Raw genomic sequence first — 14,051 nt, forward strand, 5'->3', positions numbered from 1 at the left:
GAGGATGATCAAAATTCAAGGTGACTGGATCTCACGGTTGCTGCGCCGTTCCTAAGAAAAATCCTTCGATGCTCAGACGAGACTGCTAACCTGCTGGCGGCCCGACTACCCCCTCGCGATGAATTGTTCCCCGAGGTTATGCGACGCAAAGTGAATCGACGCGCGTAATCTTTCGAAATTTTTGTAAGCTCGCGGAGCAACGGAAAATTGCACCCTCTTTTCGGCTCGCCGGCGGTGCCTCTCGTGAAAGAGGCTCAGGCGACAGAGTCCCGGAGAAGAGCTCTCCTCTCGGGCGGCAGCGTTTAATTTTCGTCCTTCGACGGAGGCAGACAGGCCTTATTGAAAATCTTTTGACGTTCGGCTTCCCATCTGCGCGGATAATTCCTCATCTCGGGACAAGGCGAATTTTCAAAGGCAGAATCCCCGCGGTTTTCGATCCCCCGCTCCGAGCCAAGCCCGCGCAGAATGATGAGGAGGGGCACCAAGTGTATCGCACAGACCATCAACCTGTCGAACCCCGAGACCTGCATAAGGCCGAAGAGGATCCAGAAGCTCGTCGGCGCGGAAGTGATGCAGCCATGTCCGGGCGCCGGGGGCTCGTCCTATTGGACCCCCAGACCAGTCTCCATTAAAATTTGCACGCGAAAGGACATGCAGAGGACATGCCCACCGAAGGTGAGAGCAAATCCAATGAAATCAAAGGCATTTAAGCCGGGATTCCACCTGGAAGCTAAGCTAAGCTTTGTTACGGTATGCTAAATTTTAATAAATTAACTTTAATACATACATTCTTGTGGAACCGTTCCCACCAAGAGCGAAGCTAAGCTGTGCTATGTATTTTTTTGTGCTCTATAGCCAGACATAGCATAGCTTAGCTTAGCTTCCAGGTGGATCTCCGGCTTTACCGTCCCTGATCGATAAATTTCTATTGAATATTTCCTCTGACAATCAGCTGGAAATCCCAGGGCTATTGTAACAAGAGAAGTTCGGTATTTTGAAGCTGTGCAGGGTTGTGGAGGATCTCAATAGAAGTGTCAGGCTATTTTTGTTTCCATCCATTTTTAGTTCTTCAGGGTGAAAACACCCCTTGAAGGTTATCGTTCGATTTTCTATATTCCTGTATGTCTTGGAAACTATAGTAGGTATAGGAAAATTATCAGAATGAAAACTTAACAGGTTTTATACCCTGTGAATCTGTGTAATCGAATTGTTTAAAACGTGTAGTTTAAACAGGAGAATTGATAGTTCTGTGAAATCAGTGTTACATCGTTAGTAGAATTAACAGAATATTGGGTCAAGGGGTCGTGACCCACAGGTTGGGAATCACTGCTTTAGGGGAGAGATGGGTAAAAAATTATTTCAAAGAAAAATTAGTGTACGAACAAATTCACTCTGAATAATTGAAAATGGGCGCAAACGAAAAATTGCCTGATGCGTCTATTGAGGTATTCTAAAAAGCCCGCACAGCTTCAAAAAAGTATAATGCCACAATAAGCGCTGCAAATTTACGTTAACAAAGTATTGAAAAAAGTTTAAAACAAAAATTCCTGACGAAGAAATACATTTTTCAAAAAAAATTTTAATGCAAGTTTCCAGCGCTTATCGTGCCATTAAACTCTTTGTTGGAAATTCTTTTCTCTGTCCCTTGTACTTTAGAAGTTACAGGCGAAAAAGTGAGAGTGCCATTTTGACTTCGAGGTTAGTTTCCACACCCTGAAAGGGCGATTGGGCACGAACGAAACATACCGTTCTTCTTGTCCCGAGCCACTCTATAAACCCCCAAAGTTGCGTTCCAATCGGTGCGGACAAACACTTCGCTTTCTCGCGGTCCCCTTAACTTACGCGAGAGCCTTTCGAGCGCCGGATAGGGTAGCTAGTACACAGGTCCGCGACATGGTTGACTACGACTACTCGATCGATCCTGGTATTTACCGTTAATGAGATTTCGACGACTCGTTAACAAGCGACCTTTGCTACCCCCGTCCCCAGCTGGAGACCCACCCCAGACATGTCTTTCCGCGATATTGACGTGTCCCGTCCGCCAGGGGACGACGACGGTGCGCCAGCACCTGCACGGAATTGATTAGTCGATACGTAGTTGCGTTTACCTGGAATTAGCCCCACAGTTCGGCGTACACAGGTGTAGCGACACCGATGGGTCTCTAATCGAGGAGGACAGTTTGGAGTTGCTGCTACTTGTTAGGGACACGTACGTACGTGACCTCGCCAGTCGAGGGGCGAGTTCCGGGTGTCTACTCGTCCAACCGAGAGCAGGATACTCTCGAGGGCTTTGTGAATAGGACAAATCTTCCCTCTCATCTCGGGAATCCCGCTGCCATCGGTTCTTAATATTTGCCCTCGAATCGCAGGCACGGTAGAGTTGGTCCAAGCAGAGCCACTTCGCTCCTCTTCCATGTAAATTGATATTAGGACGCTGAAACCTGCACGCTCCACGGAAGTCCGAAGGGGGTATCTTTTGCCAGCGCAGTCGTACGCTTTTGAATATGCATCGTTATTTATGGGGCTAGTTTCTGTTTCTGAAGGTATGGCAGCGGTGTTTTCGCCGCTATGATGGAGCTGCTAATCTTGGTGGTTAGCTCAGAGTTCCTTCGTTTGTCGTACAAACTACGGCCAAGTTGCAAAGACTTTGCATGCTGCTTGAATGCGCTCGCTACCCGAGTACCGAGTATTCTGCCGGCATGAATTCGCCAGGAAGGTCAGTTTCTCGCTACAAAGTTCCAACTCACGGGCATTGAACCATACCGAAATTGTTCAGCTCGCGTTAAGCATCGAGTTAGGTCTGCGGACCATCCGGAGTAGTCGTAGCGCAATCCGCAGAGCATAGCCCTCGCGTTAGACGCGGGTGAACGCGCGAGACATCGCGATTGTCGTTAAAAATTCCGAGACGCTGCGAGACCTCGAGACACCGAGTCTGCGACTCTGTGCAAACGATCACTGTTGGCGGTAGCCTGACGCAGTACGTTTCCGTAGCTCTGCGACTGCCCGCAGAAGATGCAAGCGAAGTCGGCCAACCAGAAACTGTGCAGGTCACTGCTGTTCCTGCTGAAGAGCAGCATCGCGGCTGGCCTCGTTTATTGGACGCACTCCGAGGGCTTGTGGGGGAGCAGCGCCGAAGTGAAAGACCTCTACTGCAGGATACTGGCCACGATCGCGCCGGTGCTGCCCGACGAGTACACCGACCACGATGTAACGACGGCCCGTGATAGCATTACGACGCCATAGTGCTGAAGGCAACTTTTACACCCTCATCGAATGAAAATCGTTCGCAGATCGAGCTGCCCTGTGTGGGAGAACTCAAGTACAATATCATCCAGAAGTATAATCGCGCTGTGTGCACGATCGCATCTTACATCGTGGACGCGTCGACGAAGCTGCAGCAACAGTTTCGGGAGCTTGTGACACCCCAGTGCGAGAACGAGAGCGAGGAGATTGTGAACGGGGAGATGGAGGACGAGGTGATGACGATCGAGGAGACGACGATCGAGGAGACGACGAGCGAGGAGGTGACGACCTAGGAGGCACCGTCCACGGGCTGTTTGAAATGTAAGCCACGGAAGAAGAAGCCCTAGATCTGATATTTCGAAACGATAAGCGGAAAATGCCTGGGTGCAACTTATCGTTTCGCTCCCCCAGTCGAAGGGGAGAATCGTTTAATCTGTCCAGTGATTTTGTAAATGCCGATGCACGAGTAAAATGTGAATTTGTGGAACGCTACTGTCGTGTTTGACGTAAAAGTGACTCGGCGACGGAGATCGGTGGGATTGTTTGCTCTAGGAATAGATGAGCTGTGGGATAGATGTAATGTCTTATGGGGGGTCGGGCCAGACGAAGTGAAATATCGATTTCGGGGGAATGCTGGTTTTGGTCGGCACTCTGTGTTAAATAATAGTAACTCTGGGAACTATATTCAATTAAATTACAGAACCCTGTAAAGATAGTAAAAGTGCTGTTTCCTGAAATTGTACACAGCGTCCCGAATAATAGTTTCAGGCAACCCTGTAAGTACACATGATTCAGATGGCAATCATATGCTCGCGCAAGATGGCTATGAAGAGGTGCCTCATTTGTCGGGTGTACATTGTCTGCCCAAGTGAGCCACCGGGACCTAGTATGGTAAGTATTCAGGAAAGTATTCAGGAAACCTTGAAAACGCGACAGAGTTGCGAACGATTGTGTGTTTTCGCGGAAAGCCTAATTTCACACGTCGCAACATCACTAGCAACTTACCCTCTTACGATCGTTAAGTAATCCGTTAAGTAAATACGCGTCCCGCGAAAACGGACCAAAGATGCGAATGACGAAATTTTTCCAACAATGTTGCAAACGAAATCGGTACGTTCGCGAACCAAAATCTCGTTTGCAACTGTGCGCGTTCCCACGAGAAGCCAAATTTCCGTTCGCAACTTTGTTGCGAGTGCAAGCCGGGTTCTGCTTCTCTTACAGGTGTAAGAATCGTGCAAAGGAATTCGGAACACGCTGTTTTTGAGATTCTGAATTTTTCACGGGGTGCTGAATAACATACTCGAATACTTAGCACGTTGTGCACGATTCTAGGGCCCGGTGGAGACGAGCGGTTTCCAGTAGCTTGCCCCTGCGTTTATTCGCGGTGAAGCTATACCCGCGTTTGTCAAAACGAACGCAAACATACCGATTAGTAGCCGCAAAACTTTGCGTCCCGTGTGAACTGCTTCGTATGAATTTATGTGCTGCTAAAACGCGCGGCAAACTGCCGCGAACCGCTCGTCTGCACCGGGCCTACGATGACTAAGTGTTCCTAAGTTCAGATCACTGCGTGAGTTGTGTGAAGTGTAAAGTCTGATGTGTGAAGTGTAAAATGTGACGTGTGAAGTGCGATTTGGAGTGTGTGATGTACAGAGCGTGATCTGTGTTGTCAGACACATGTAGAATAGAAATGGTGCAGGAACAGAGTACAAATGTTGTGGACTGTAATGTAGCAGCATACTAGCAATGATACACGAACACTGTAAGTTAACAGCTCACAAAGTTGATTTTATAGAATATCCTCCAAGTTATTGATTACATAAAAAACTATGTCAAACAAAAGTTGTGGATTCAGACAAGGAGCATCTTTTATGTTCCATTACGTTTTCTCGTGCGACAAACGGTTTTCGAAAAAAGTTCGAAAAATTTAAAAAAAAAAATTTTTTATTTTTCAAATTTTTAAAATTTAAATCCTTCTGGAATACTTTTTATTTATGAAGGCAAAGAAAAAATTGTGAAATTTAAATTTTCGAGAATTATTTTTTAAATATTTAAGGTGGGGCATTATACCGAGATATGCCAAAAAGAAAAAAAAATTTGTTTTCCTTATTTTCAGTGTTTGATACGTCATGAATGTATTCTGAAAATTAGGGACCGAAATTCACAAAAATATCGAAGAAAATCTTGAAAAAAAATTCACCAAGAGTAAAGTATAAGAGCCACCCTAATATATATATATATATATATATATATATATATATATATATATATATATATATATATATATCTCAAGAATGATGAAGCATGTATACGGGAGGAACATCTATTTATTGTAGGGACTGTGTGGGAACAGTGTAGAATCGTGTATGTCCATAGATACTTCACGTACCTGGCTCGTTCGAAATCATGACAAGAAATGTTGGTCACAGCAACGAGCTTATATTAAACAGAACAAATCGAGCTTACGTGTAATATGAATTCTAACTACTAATAGCGTTGCACGCAACGCGAAAGTGTTACGAACGCTGTAGAAGCCCGGAAGCATGTGAGAAAAATTTGCATCGGGTGTTACGTCTATCCCATGCCCGGTCTGTGCCCTCAGCCGCGACCAGCATGTCGATAAAGGTATTCTCGCGATGTTTCTCGCGGAGGGTAGCCCGTAAGCGGCTGAGATACAAGCACGGATTAAAATTCCGTTCAGGCTCCCTTCATTTTTCCTTAGGACACTGTAGGGCACACGGGGGATTTCTCACACGGGGATGCTTGCATCTTAAGCGATTTTTATGGCGTGCCTTTCTATCACCGCGAAGCTTCCAAGCGGCGCGTGTCCTCTTGTATCCCAGCCGGGGCGGGAATTTATTTCCGCCGCGTGGAGGATCCATCTCGCTCGACAGCCGGGATTTTTTCACGTTCCACGACTAAGGACGACCCGTGGTTGCGTAAATTAGATCGGGGCGGACCATAAATTCGGCCCCACGGATTTAATGGAAGGAGGTTGAAGTTGACGTACTCTCGAGCAACACCTCTCCACCTGCTTTGCATACTTCTACCCTTGGCCGTCGCTCTCGACTGTCAAAGATGAGTCGCAAGATTACACGGCGAATATTATTAACAAAACCGTCTTCGTAGCCACGTCTGCTCCATCCCCTCGAGGCAAACGGACCTGTTACAGGCCAAGGAAGGCTCGCGAGACTCGGTAAATACCTTACGTGTTTACTCCGAGAACGTACCTTACAATGAATTTAAGATCGAGACACTTACCTTTTATGCGAAACGTATCTCGGAACACTTATCCGACGACTGCTTCTTCGAAACGAACCCCGGGCGTGCCTTAATCGAAAAGGGATCAGTGGAACGAGGGAAATCTGATCAGACCGACCCCTCTTGCTACCCCTGATTTTAATGCCGAATTTTTCCCCCGATTCCCTCGCGAAATATCCCCCTAAGCTTTTATAAATTTCGGATTATGCTAAACGATACTTTAACGGTCTCCCGAGATCATTCGCTATCATTCCGCGAGTGGATTGTTTCGCGAAGGGAGCCGCGCTCCCCTGCTCCTCCTTAGAAACGATCGGGGAGCTCGTTACGACGCAGCGCAGTCTGTTAATTCAGAAGCGCAGCGGCGAAAGGCGATTTTCTTGGAAACCCTTTGCCGAATTTATTGTGCGAGTTAATCTTAGTTTTATTACTGCCCCGGTGGCTACGTGCCGCCGCGATAGTCGGGGGTCGTTATCGAGACCGATAGTCTCGGCCTTTGCTTTAACGACCCAGCGCGCCGCAGTTCCAGCCCCCGTATTTACAGTCGATTAATGTCCATTAATCAACGGCCGATGATGAATTCCGCGGGCAACATTCCGCTCGTTATCGATCGCCGCTCATCTGCTTCCTTCCACGCGCTTTTTTGTAATCATCCCCCTCGACACGACCTTTGATACGTCCCCTCTCCAAGCGTCCGATGTTCCGGCTCGAGTGGAGCGCAATCAGGATCGAGGAAACATCGATGCGATCCGGGGAAGTGTCCTAAGGGACGGTAGATTCAAAGCACCAGCGCAGCTCGGACAGTTAAACAGTTTATTCAGATCGAAACTTTACGTAGTATATACATACGAGAGTTAGTAGACGATATGGAGGTCTGATATGAAATCACCTATACAGTGAACTTAAAATATAGTCGTCGATTTACACGGACCTGGCGTCATGCTGATTATGTACATTCGTTAGTGTCTGGGTTCGGTTTCCCTCGCTCGCTTCGCGCCGCTCGGTAGCTGCCGGCACCGAGCCGCCGTCCCTCTCGCTCGCCGAGGAACCGAAACGTTGAGCGTTGCTGCGCGAGGGCAGATCTCGTACAGCCGGACGCGTTAAGCTAATCTCCATGGACGTGAAAAAAGAGTGACCGCGTGGACCAGGTCGTTCGTTTCCGCGGGAGAGCGCCGCGATGTCGCGAGCGACGCGACGATTGGTCGTGAGGAAGGATTTCAAGGGGGTTGTTCCGATAGAAAAAGGGCGTTCGACTCCGAAAGCGAGGCTAGATCTATGCCGCGATGAGAATGACCTTAATTAACAGAGATCGTTGTTCGTCGAGTGTTTTCGGAAGCAACGACCTGCCGACGTGCGCCACGTTAACGAGAAATCCACCGCGCGGTGCGTCCGTGGATCCCCGATCGATCGCGAGAGCGATCTGGAGCGATCGCTCCTCGAGCCGGGCTCCCGCGCGCCAACCATTCACACTTCGATACATACTTATGTACAACGATACGACATTAACTAACGAGCAACGACTTTTTACTTACGCTTCTTTTTTTTCCTTTATTCGATTTTTCTTTTTCTTGCGTTCGTTTTTCTCTTAATACATCGAAAGAAACACTCGTCCCGGCGCCGCGACGTTGAAGCGCGTCGCGCGTGCGATGAGTAAACGTTCTCATCCGTTTCCTCATCCGCTGAAAATACCCTTGCTCTCTCTCGCCTCTGTCCGCCTCGGTTGCGCGTTAAAAGTACGAGCCCACCGTTCGGCGAGAACCTCCGGCGAACTTCGCGTCGCCTCGTTCTCGCAGGAATATACTTTGTCACTTTTCACAGCTTCCCCGTGCCTCCCAAAGTTTCCCCGTCAAGCTTCATGACTTGGTCGCCAAGTGTCACGTGGAAGCCCGGTTTTTCTGACCTTATAAATTGAATTTTTCACCGGAGCATAAAGGCTTCTCTCGAGTCCTCTCGGATCCCTTCTATTCCCCCATGCTCGTCCCGGGAATCGAATGAAATTAGGCGAGCAGTCGCGCGACAGTGATTTCCTGCCTCGAGAACGGTAAAACTAGGCGAGTCACTGTTTATCAGTGAAATTTCCGCGGGCTTCGACGACGAAGCGTTGGGACCTTTCCAGGAGACAATTTTCCACCCCCGTGAGGGAGGATTGGAGGAACGCATCGGTCCAGCGACTGTTTTTCTGAAATTCGATTCGATTCCCTGCGACTCACTTCTGAGTTGAATTTCTCGTCCGGGTCATACAGCTTATTGTCGATTCTTGACCGCACCGCCAACTGGGGACGAAACTAGGGTGTGGGGCAGTGGGTGCCGAACGAGAAATCTTTGTAGAGAAAAGACATAATTTTGGAAGAAACAAACATTAAAAATCCTGCTCATCAATATTGAGTGAGAAAAGTCAACTATATTCGGCATATTGAATTGCATCTTCAATTTCGAAAATCTGGCTTTAAATTTGGAGCAGGCAGCTAAAAAAGCCCACAGATACTGATCTTCGAAAACTGCTGTATAATTCGCTAAATATAAAAAAATCAGCAACGAAATTGAAAATTTCGGCCGGACAGATCAATAGAGAATTTAATTGCGAAGAATTTAAAACCAGAATCGTCAAGTTTTCTGAAAAATTACGACCTGTAGGGTGATTTGAACAAGAGATGTCATTACGTACCACTGTGCACCGTCCCCCTTCTTCCTCGCGTTCGCGGAACGAAGTCTCTATTTTTGATTAGGAGCGCCGCAATTGGGTCGCGGCTACGGACGTCAGAGGAAACGGGGTAAAATAATAGAAGGGTGGAATTGAGAATCCGTGTCTGTTATAAAACGCCGCCTCCGCGGCCATTTTTTCACTGATCGATCAGCCACAACAGCACGTTTCACGCGCCCCTGAACAACTCCGCAAAGTAGCATCGCGTTATCTTTTCGTTCCCCCGGCTCCCGCCACCCCCTCCGGCCCCTCTCAACCCTTGGTTTCCAGCGGCTCCTCCATCCATCTTCATTCGAGCAGCCGGAAGAGGGGTCGTTGGAGAACCTTTTATCTTTTCTCGCGTTCCCCGGCCTAATGCCTCGATGTCTGGAGGATTTGATTGGTAAGCTCAGACGCGGGTTTATTTACGTCCGTTCCGATTCGTTGATCAGGGAATCGACGGAAGACAGAAGCGAGGCACTAAGAACCCCTCCGCATCGCTCCCACCGGCTTCGATCGCCCCGGGGCGCGCTTAATATTCATCATCCCCCGCGTCTCGATAAAAATTCGAGGCCGGCACTATCCGCGGGAAGTCGCGTCCTCTCTATATATTACCCGAAACAGTCGGCCCATTCGGCCAGAATTCTTCCAGCGAATTCTCGTGGACGCGCGAACGTGAATCACGTAGCTAGAAAGAAATATGCGAGGAGACACTGTCGAAGATCGTTGAACCCCGGAGTCGCCAAACGCAGGGTTGGTAAGGGAGGCAGGGGAGGCAAGGGAGAAGTTGCAGCGACGTTCGAAGGCAGAAGGAGGACCTCGGTACCGTTCTCCCTAGGTGGAGGACTCGAGAGTCGGCAAGTTTCCAGCAAACTCTTTCCCAGACCGATCCTTCTTCCTTCGGTTCCCATCCAGGGAGGAAAAGAAATCTGGCCCTGGCTGTCCGGCGGACGTTTTCAAAACAATTTCGACGAACGGTGTTCCCGGGCTCGAAACTTCCCGCGACAAACCTCTGTCGCGCATTCTCTACACCGACTTTGGATCTGGTTCGCTCGGCGGCTCGGCGCGGCGCGCGACGTCAGCCGCGATGCTCGTCCACCGGACGGACGACTCCTGGCACGGTAGATTGTCCGCGAGCCTTTCCGCCCGAGCGTTGGCAATTGGGAACTGGAGGCCGCTGTCATCTCGGCCTAGACGCAGCTCTCTGGAAGCCTGTTGGCCATCAGCCGTCGCTTGATCGCCTCGCCGTCCAGGCACTCGCCTGCCACCACGACGCCCTGCCCGCCACCGACGACCACCCCTTGACTGCCGCCGAGCACCACGCCAGCTTGGCCAGCGCTGACCACGACGCCCTGTCCAGCGCCCACCATCACTCCCGTCATGGGCATGCTCTGTAAACTCGGTATCGTGCTCCTCGAGGGTAACCTCAGCTCCGTAGGTCTTCCGGCGAATTTGTGGCAGAGCTCGTCTATGCTTGGCGTAGGTCCTGGCGTCACCCAGTGCCCCGGGGGATAGCCGCCCGGATAACTCGGCGGGCTCACCTCCACCAGGTTGCCCTCTGCAACATTCAACCGTCTACTATTCTTTTGGGACTCGTCGGGAGAGTCGACGCGACGTTATCAAGCGAAACGAGCTCGCGCCGTCTCTCTCTCTATCCTCCCACCACGTGACAATTAACCGCGCGGTTTTTGTCGCTTCCCTCCGCTCTACTTCGGAGGTGCGCGCTCACCGAAAAGTTCGTGCCACGGAATTAGACGAACAGCTTCCATTTAAGGGTGAACTTCAGTAACGTTCAAAATAAGCGAAAATCTTTGATAATTCGAGGCATCGATCTTTATGCAATAGTGAAACCCTCCGCGAAATTTAAGAAAAATTGATTCGCTAGATTTCAAATTATTTTACTTTCAATTTAACATGTGTTCTTATGGGGAAACGCAATATTGAGAATATAACTACAAAATGAAGAGTGAAATAATAGGCCAAAATTTTTTAAATCTTGTGTACAGAAACATCAAACACTGAACAAAATTGTCACAAAAATTCCGGACAATTGATTCGATGGTTTTTAAATAAATGAAGGAAAATGACGTGGAAAACTGTTTTTTTCACTACTTTTCATATAAGTAAAAAGGAAAATTATAGTTTGATTATTTCATTTCTAGCAGTTGCATTGCAGGTACATTCCATCAAATAAGTTAATGATACATCATCAAATATTCAATAAATTGGCAAAGTAAGATAGAAAATAAGTGCGAATTCAACTGAATTTGCGATAAAAATACACCATTGCCATTTCTGACTGGTTTTCACCGCAGGAAAAAGCCTTGTTAATATCTTGGAAATGGATTAACTTTTAGCCAAGATTATCACTGAAGTTCATCCTTAAAGACCGTCGCGCATTTCGGCGAAGCGAATTAATAACAATTACATTAATTATCCCTGCGCTTTGGTGATCAATTGTTTGTAAACTTTTCTCTTCGCATCGCGACGCCTCGCGAAAATGCGCGACGGCCTTAACGTGGAAGGTATCTCGCAGCGTGCGGAATAAGATTTTTCTAAAGGGAGCTCCGTTACTATAGTCCCGAGACGTTGTATTTGAAGATTCCCCGAGTTCCGTATTCGAGCGGGGAGGTCCTGATAGACTCGCCGCGAAAATAGACAGAGACCGCGAAAATGGAAGATTGTTAGGAATATCGGAGGAAGGCGGCGCTATCGGGGGAGCATCGCTCCCGTTTCTATTCCGGAAAAACGGCACGAACTCGGTCGGGGGACGATCGACGATCGGGAGCGTATCGGAGGCCCCGGCTCCGGCTTGAAAGCTCGAAACGGACCGCAATCGCGCGTCGAGCGGTGAATGGGAAATGTTGTTAGAACATATCTCGCGCTCCCGTTCGCTTCGATCTCTTTTGTTGCGATGAAATACCGCTGTAACTGCGCCGCTGCAGCCCGTGTAAGCCGCGGTAATTGAATAGAATCTATACGGCCGGCTACTACAAATCGTGCCCCTGCAATTAGATTAACTGCGCGCAGCGAAAACGTTTCCTGTCCATTATTTGAAAATCCCAGCTCGTACGATCGATTATTTATACAAGCTGACCCGATATAGTCGTCGCGCCCCCCCGGAAAATTCTACGCGCGCGAAACCAGGGAGCAAGTGGAGAATGAACTTTTCCGCTTCGATCTTGGAAAACAAACGATCCAACGCGAAAGGGGTGGATAAGAATGGACGATTGCAGTGTGCCTCGTGCTGGCCCACTGACGACGAGCCGATGCTCCGCCAACTTACCGAATTTATTCGGGATAACGTCGGGGTCGGTTTCCACGGTCTGCTGAGGGTTCTGCAGGGGATACTGTTGAGGCGGCAGTTCGCTGAGCTCCGCAGGTTTCTCGTGTCGAGGCTTCGACACTCTTTCCCTGCGCACCCGCACCACCACCACGAGGATGATCAGCACCAGGGTGACCAGTGCTCCGACCACCACGCCTATCAACGGCGACAGCACGATGCCGGCGTCTTGCCCTTGAAAAACAAACATTAATTCCCGACGATTAGCGGGGGACAATTAGCCGAAGAAGGGCGTCGCGACGGCTCTTAAACGACCGCGCCGTAATTAACAACATCCACGCGCAGTTTCAGTCAGCCCGCGACGTAATTTACGAGGACCTGGGGATTGACAAATGAACAATGGTAATTTATTTAAAATTATCGCTGGCCATAATTAAACGATGCGCGGGGCCTGTAATAATCGCGCGATCGTTGCTCCGCCCGCGAATAAATCGTAATGTATCCGTGCATTAATAAACAGGTAACTACGGAATGCTCTAAATGGAACGATAATGATCATTACGAAGCGGCGGACAAGCTTTCCCGGGCAAAATCGACGATTCGCGTGTCGCGCTGCGAATTCCCCGTCGTGCGATTGACCGCGCCGCGTTTCCCTGCCGGCGCCCGTTGTGCCTATGCAATTTCCACCGAGAAGTCACGGGAATGCGTGTTCGCGAGACGGTTTCCTAAGGAATCGTTAAAGAACTTGTCCTCCCGCGGAAGTCGAAGGAGTCGTTAACTCGGCCCCGCTACGAAATTCCTGTCCAATGTTCGCTGGGGGGTGTTGTTGCGTCCCGCGTGCATCCGCGAGCGTAGACTGTGACTTTTTTAGTGGCTGGTTGTTCAGCCTGAAGTGGAATTCGCCGGGAAGCCAGCGGACGAAGAAATGCAAATTAGAGCGAAGGATTAACCGCAGTGTGTGACAGCGCGCCGAGGCTACGACTGTTTTACAGCCCTCCCTGGCTATTTACCATCCTCCATTTTTTTTCCCCTCTTACAGGGACCAGCGCACCGCGGTAAACCGTACACACAGGCCGGAGGAAACGCGCGTGCAAACGGTCGTGTGTGCACACTAGTTAGCCCCGGACTTTGTTCAAATCTTTGCCCGCTAAAAAGTGGAGGAAACGGGTCCAAATTCCACGCGGAGAAATCAGGAGCTTGTGGCACCTGAATCGAAGCGCGACGGAAAGGATAGGTGTTGCTTAGAATTGTTAATTAACGAATAAAAGGCTATCGCCTTCACTTAGCACGCCTAGGAAAGTCCTTTTTCTGGAACTTAAACATGCAGAAGAAATAGCTGTAGCGATACCACCGACTTCCGCCGCAAGAGGGCCTCTCGACCGATCCCGGTTTCTCGCAGGTGCTCGCTTGTCTACTCCTTTTAGTTAAGGGGTCAGTCCACTGTGACGGTTTGGAAAATTAAGCTATTTTTAGATTTTTTTCTCCGTAGATACAATATATAATGTGATAAATCTTTTTGGTATTTATTAAGCTACTCTTATATTATACAAAAAAAATAGTAAAATAATTTTTTTAATTTGTTTTAAA

General features: G+C 48.8%; 2 protein-coding genes across 3 annotated transcripts in view; one reads left to right on the forward strand and one right to left on the reverse strand.

Annotated features, from left to right (window-relative positions):
• Window positions 1-468: 468 nt before the first annotated feature.
• Window positions 469-3,536, forward strand: LOC143367999 (uncharacterized). The gene is made up of 3 exons (XM_076810293.1): window positions 469-675; window positions 2,992-3,207; window positions 3,291-3,536. The coding sequence occupies exons 1-3, from the start codon at window positions 469-471 to the stop codon at window positions 3,534-3,536; spliced, it is 669 nt and encodes a 222-aa protein (XP_076666408.1).
• A 3,764-nt stretch (window positions 3,537-7,300) lies between these two features.
• Window positions 7,301-14,051, reverse strand: part of LOC143368484 (hemicentin-1) — a 354,314-nt gene continuing 347,563 nt past the window's right edge. For both annotated transcript variants that reach the window (XM_076811252.1, XM_076811253.1), the window contains exons 13-14: window positions 12,468-12,698; window positions 7,301-10,739 (exon numbers count right to left, since the gene is read on the reverse strand). In XM_076811252.1, coding sequence (XP_076667367.1) covers window positions 10,372-10,739; window positions 12,468-12,698 — 599 coding nt within the window. In that variant the 3' untranslated portion in view covers window positions 7,301-10,371. The remainder of the gene's footprint in view (window positions 10,740-12,467; window positions 12,699-14,051) is intronic.

The sequence above is a fragment of the Andrena cerasifolii genome, chromosome 4, assembly GCF_050908995.1.
Source record: "Andrena cerasifolii isolate SP2316 chromosome 4, iyAndCera1_principal, whole genome shotgun sequence".
NCBI lineage: Eukaryota > Metazoa > Arthropoda > Insecta > Hymenoptera > Andrenidae > Andrena > Andrena cerasifolii.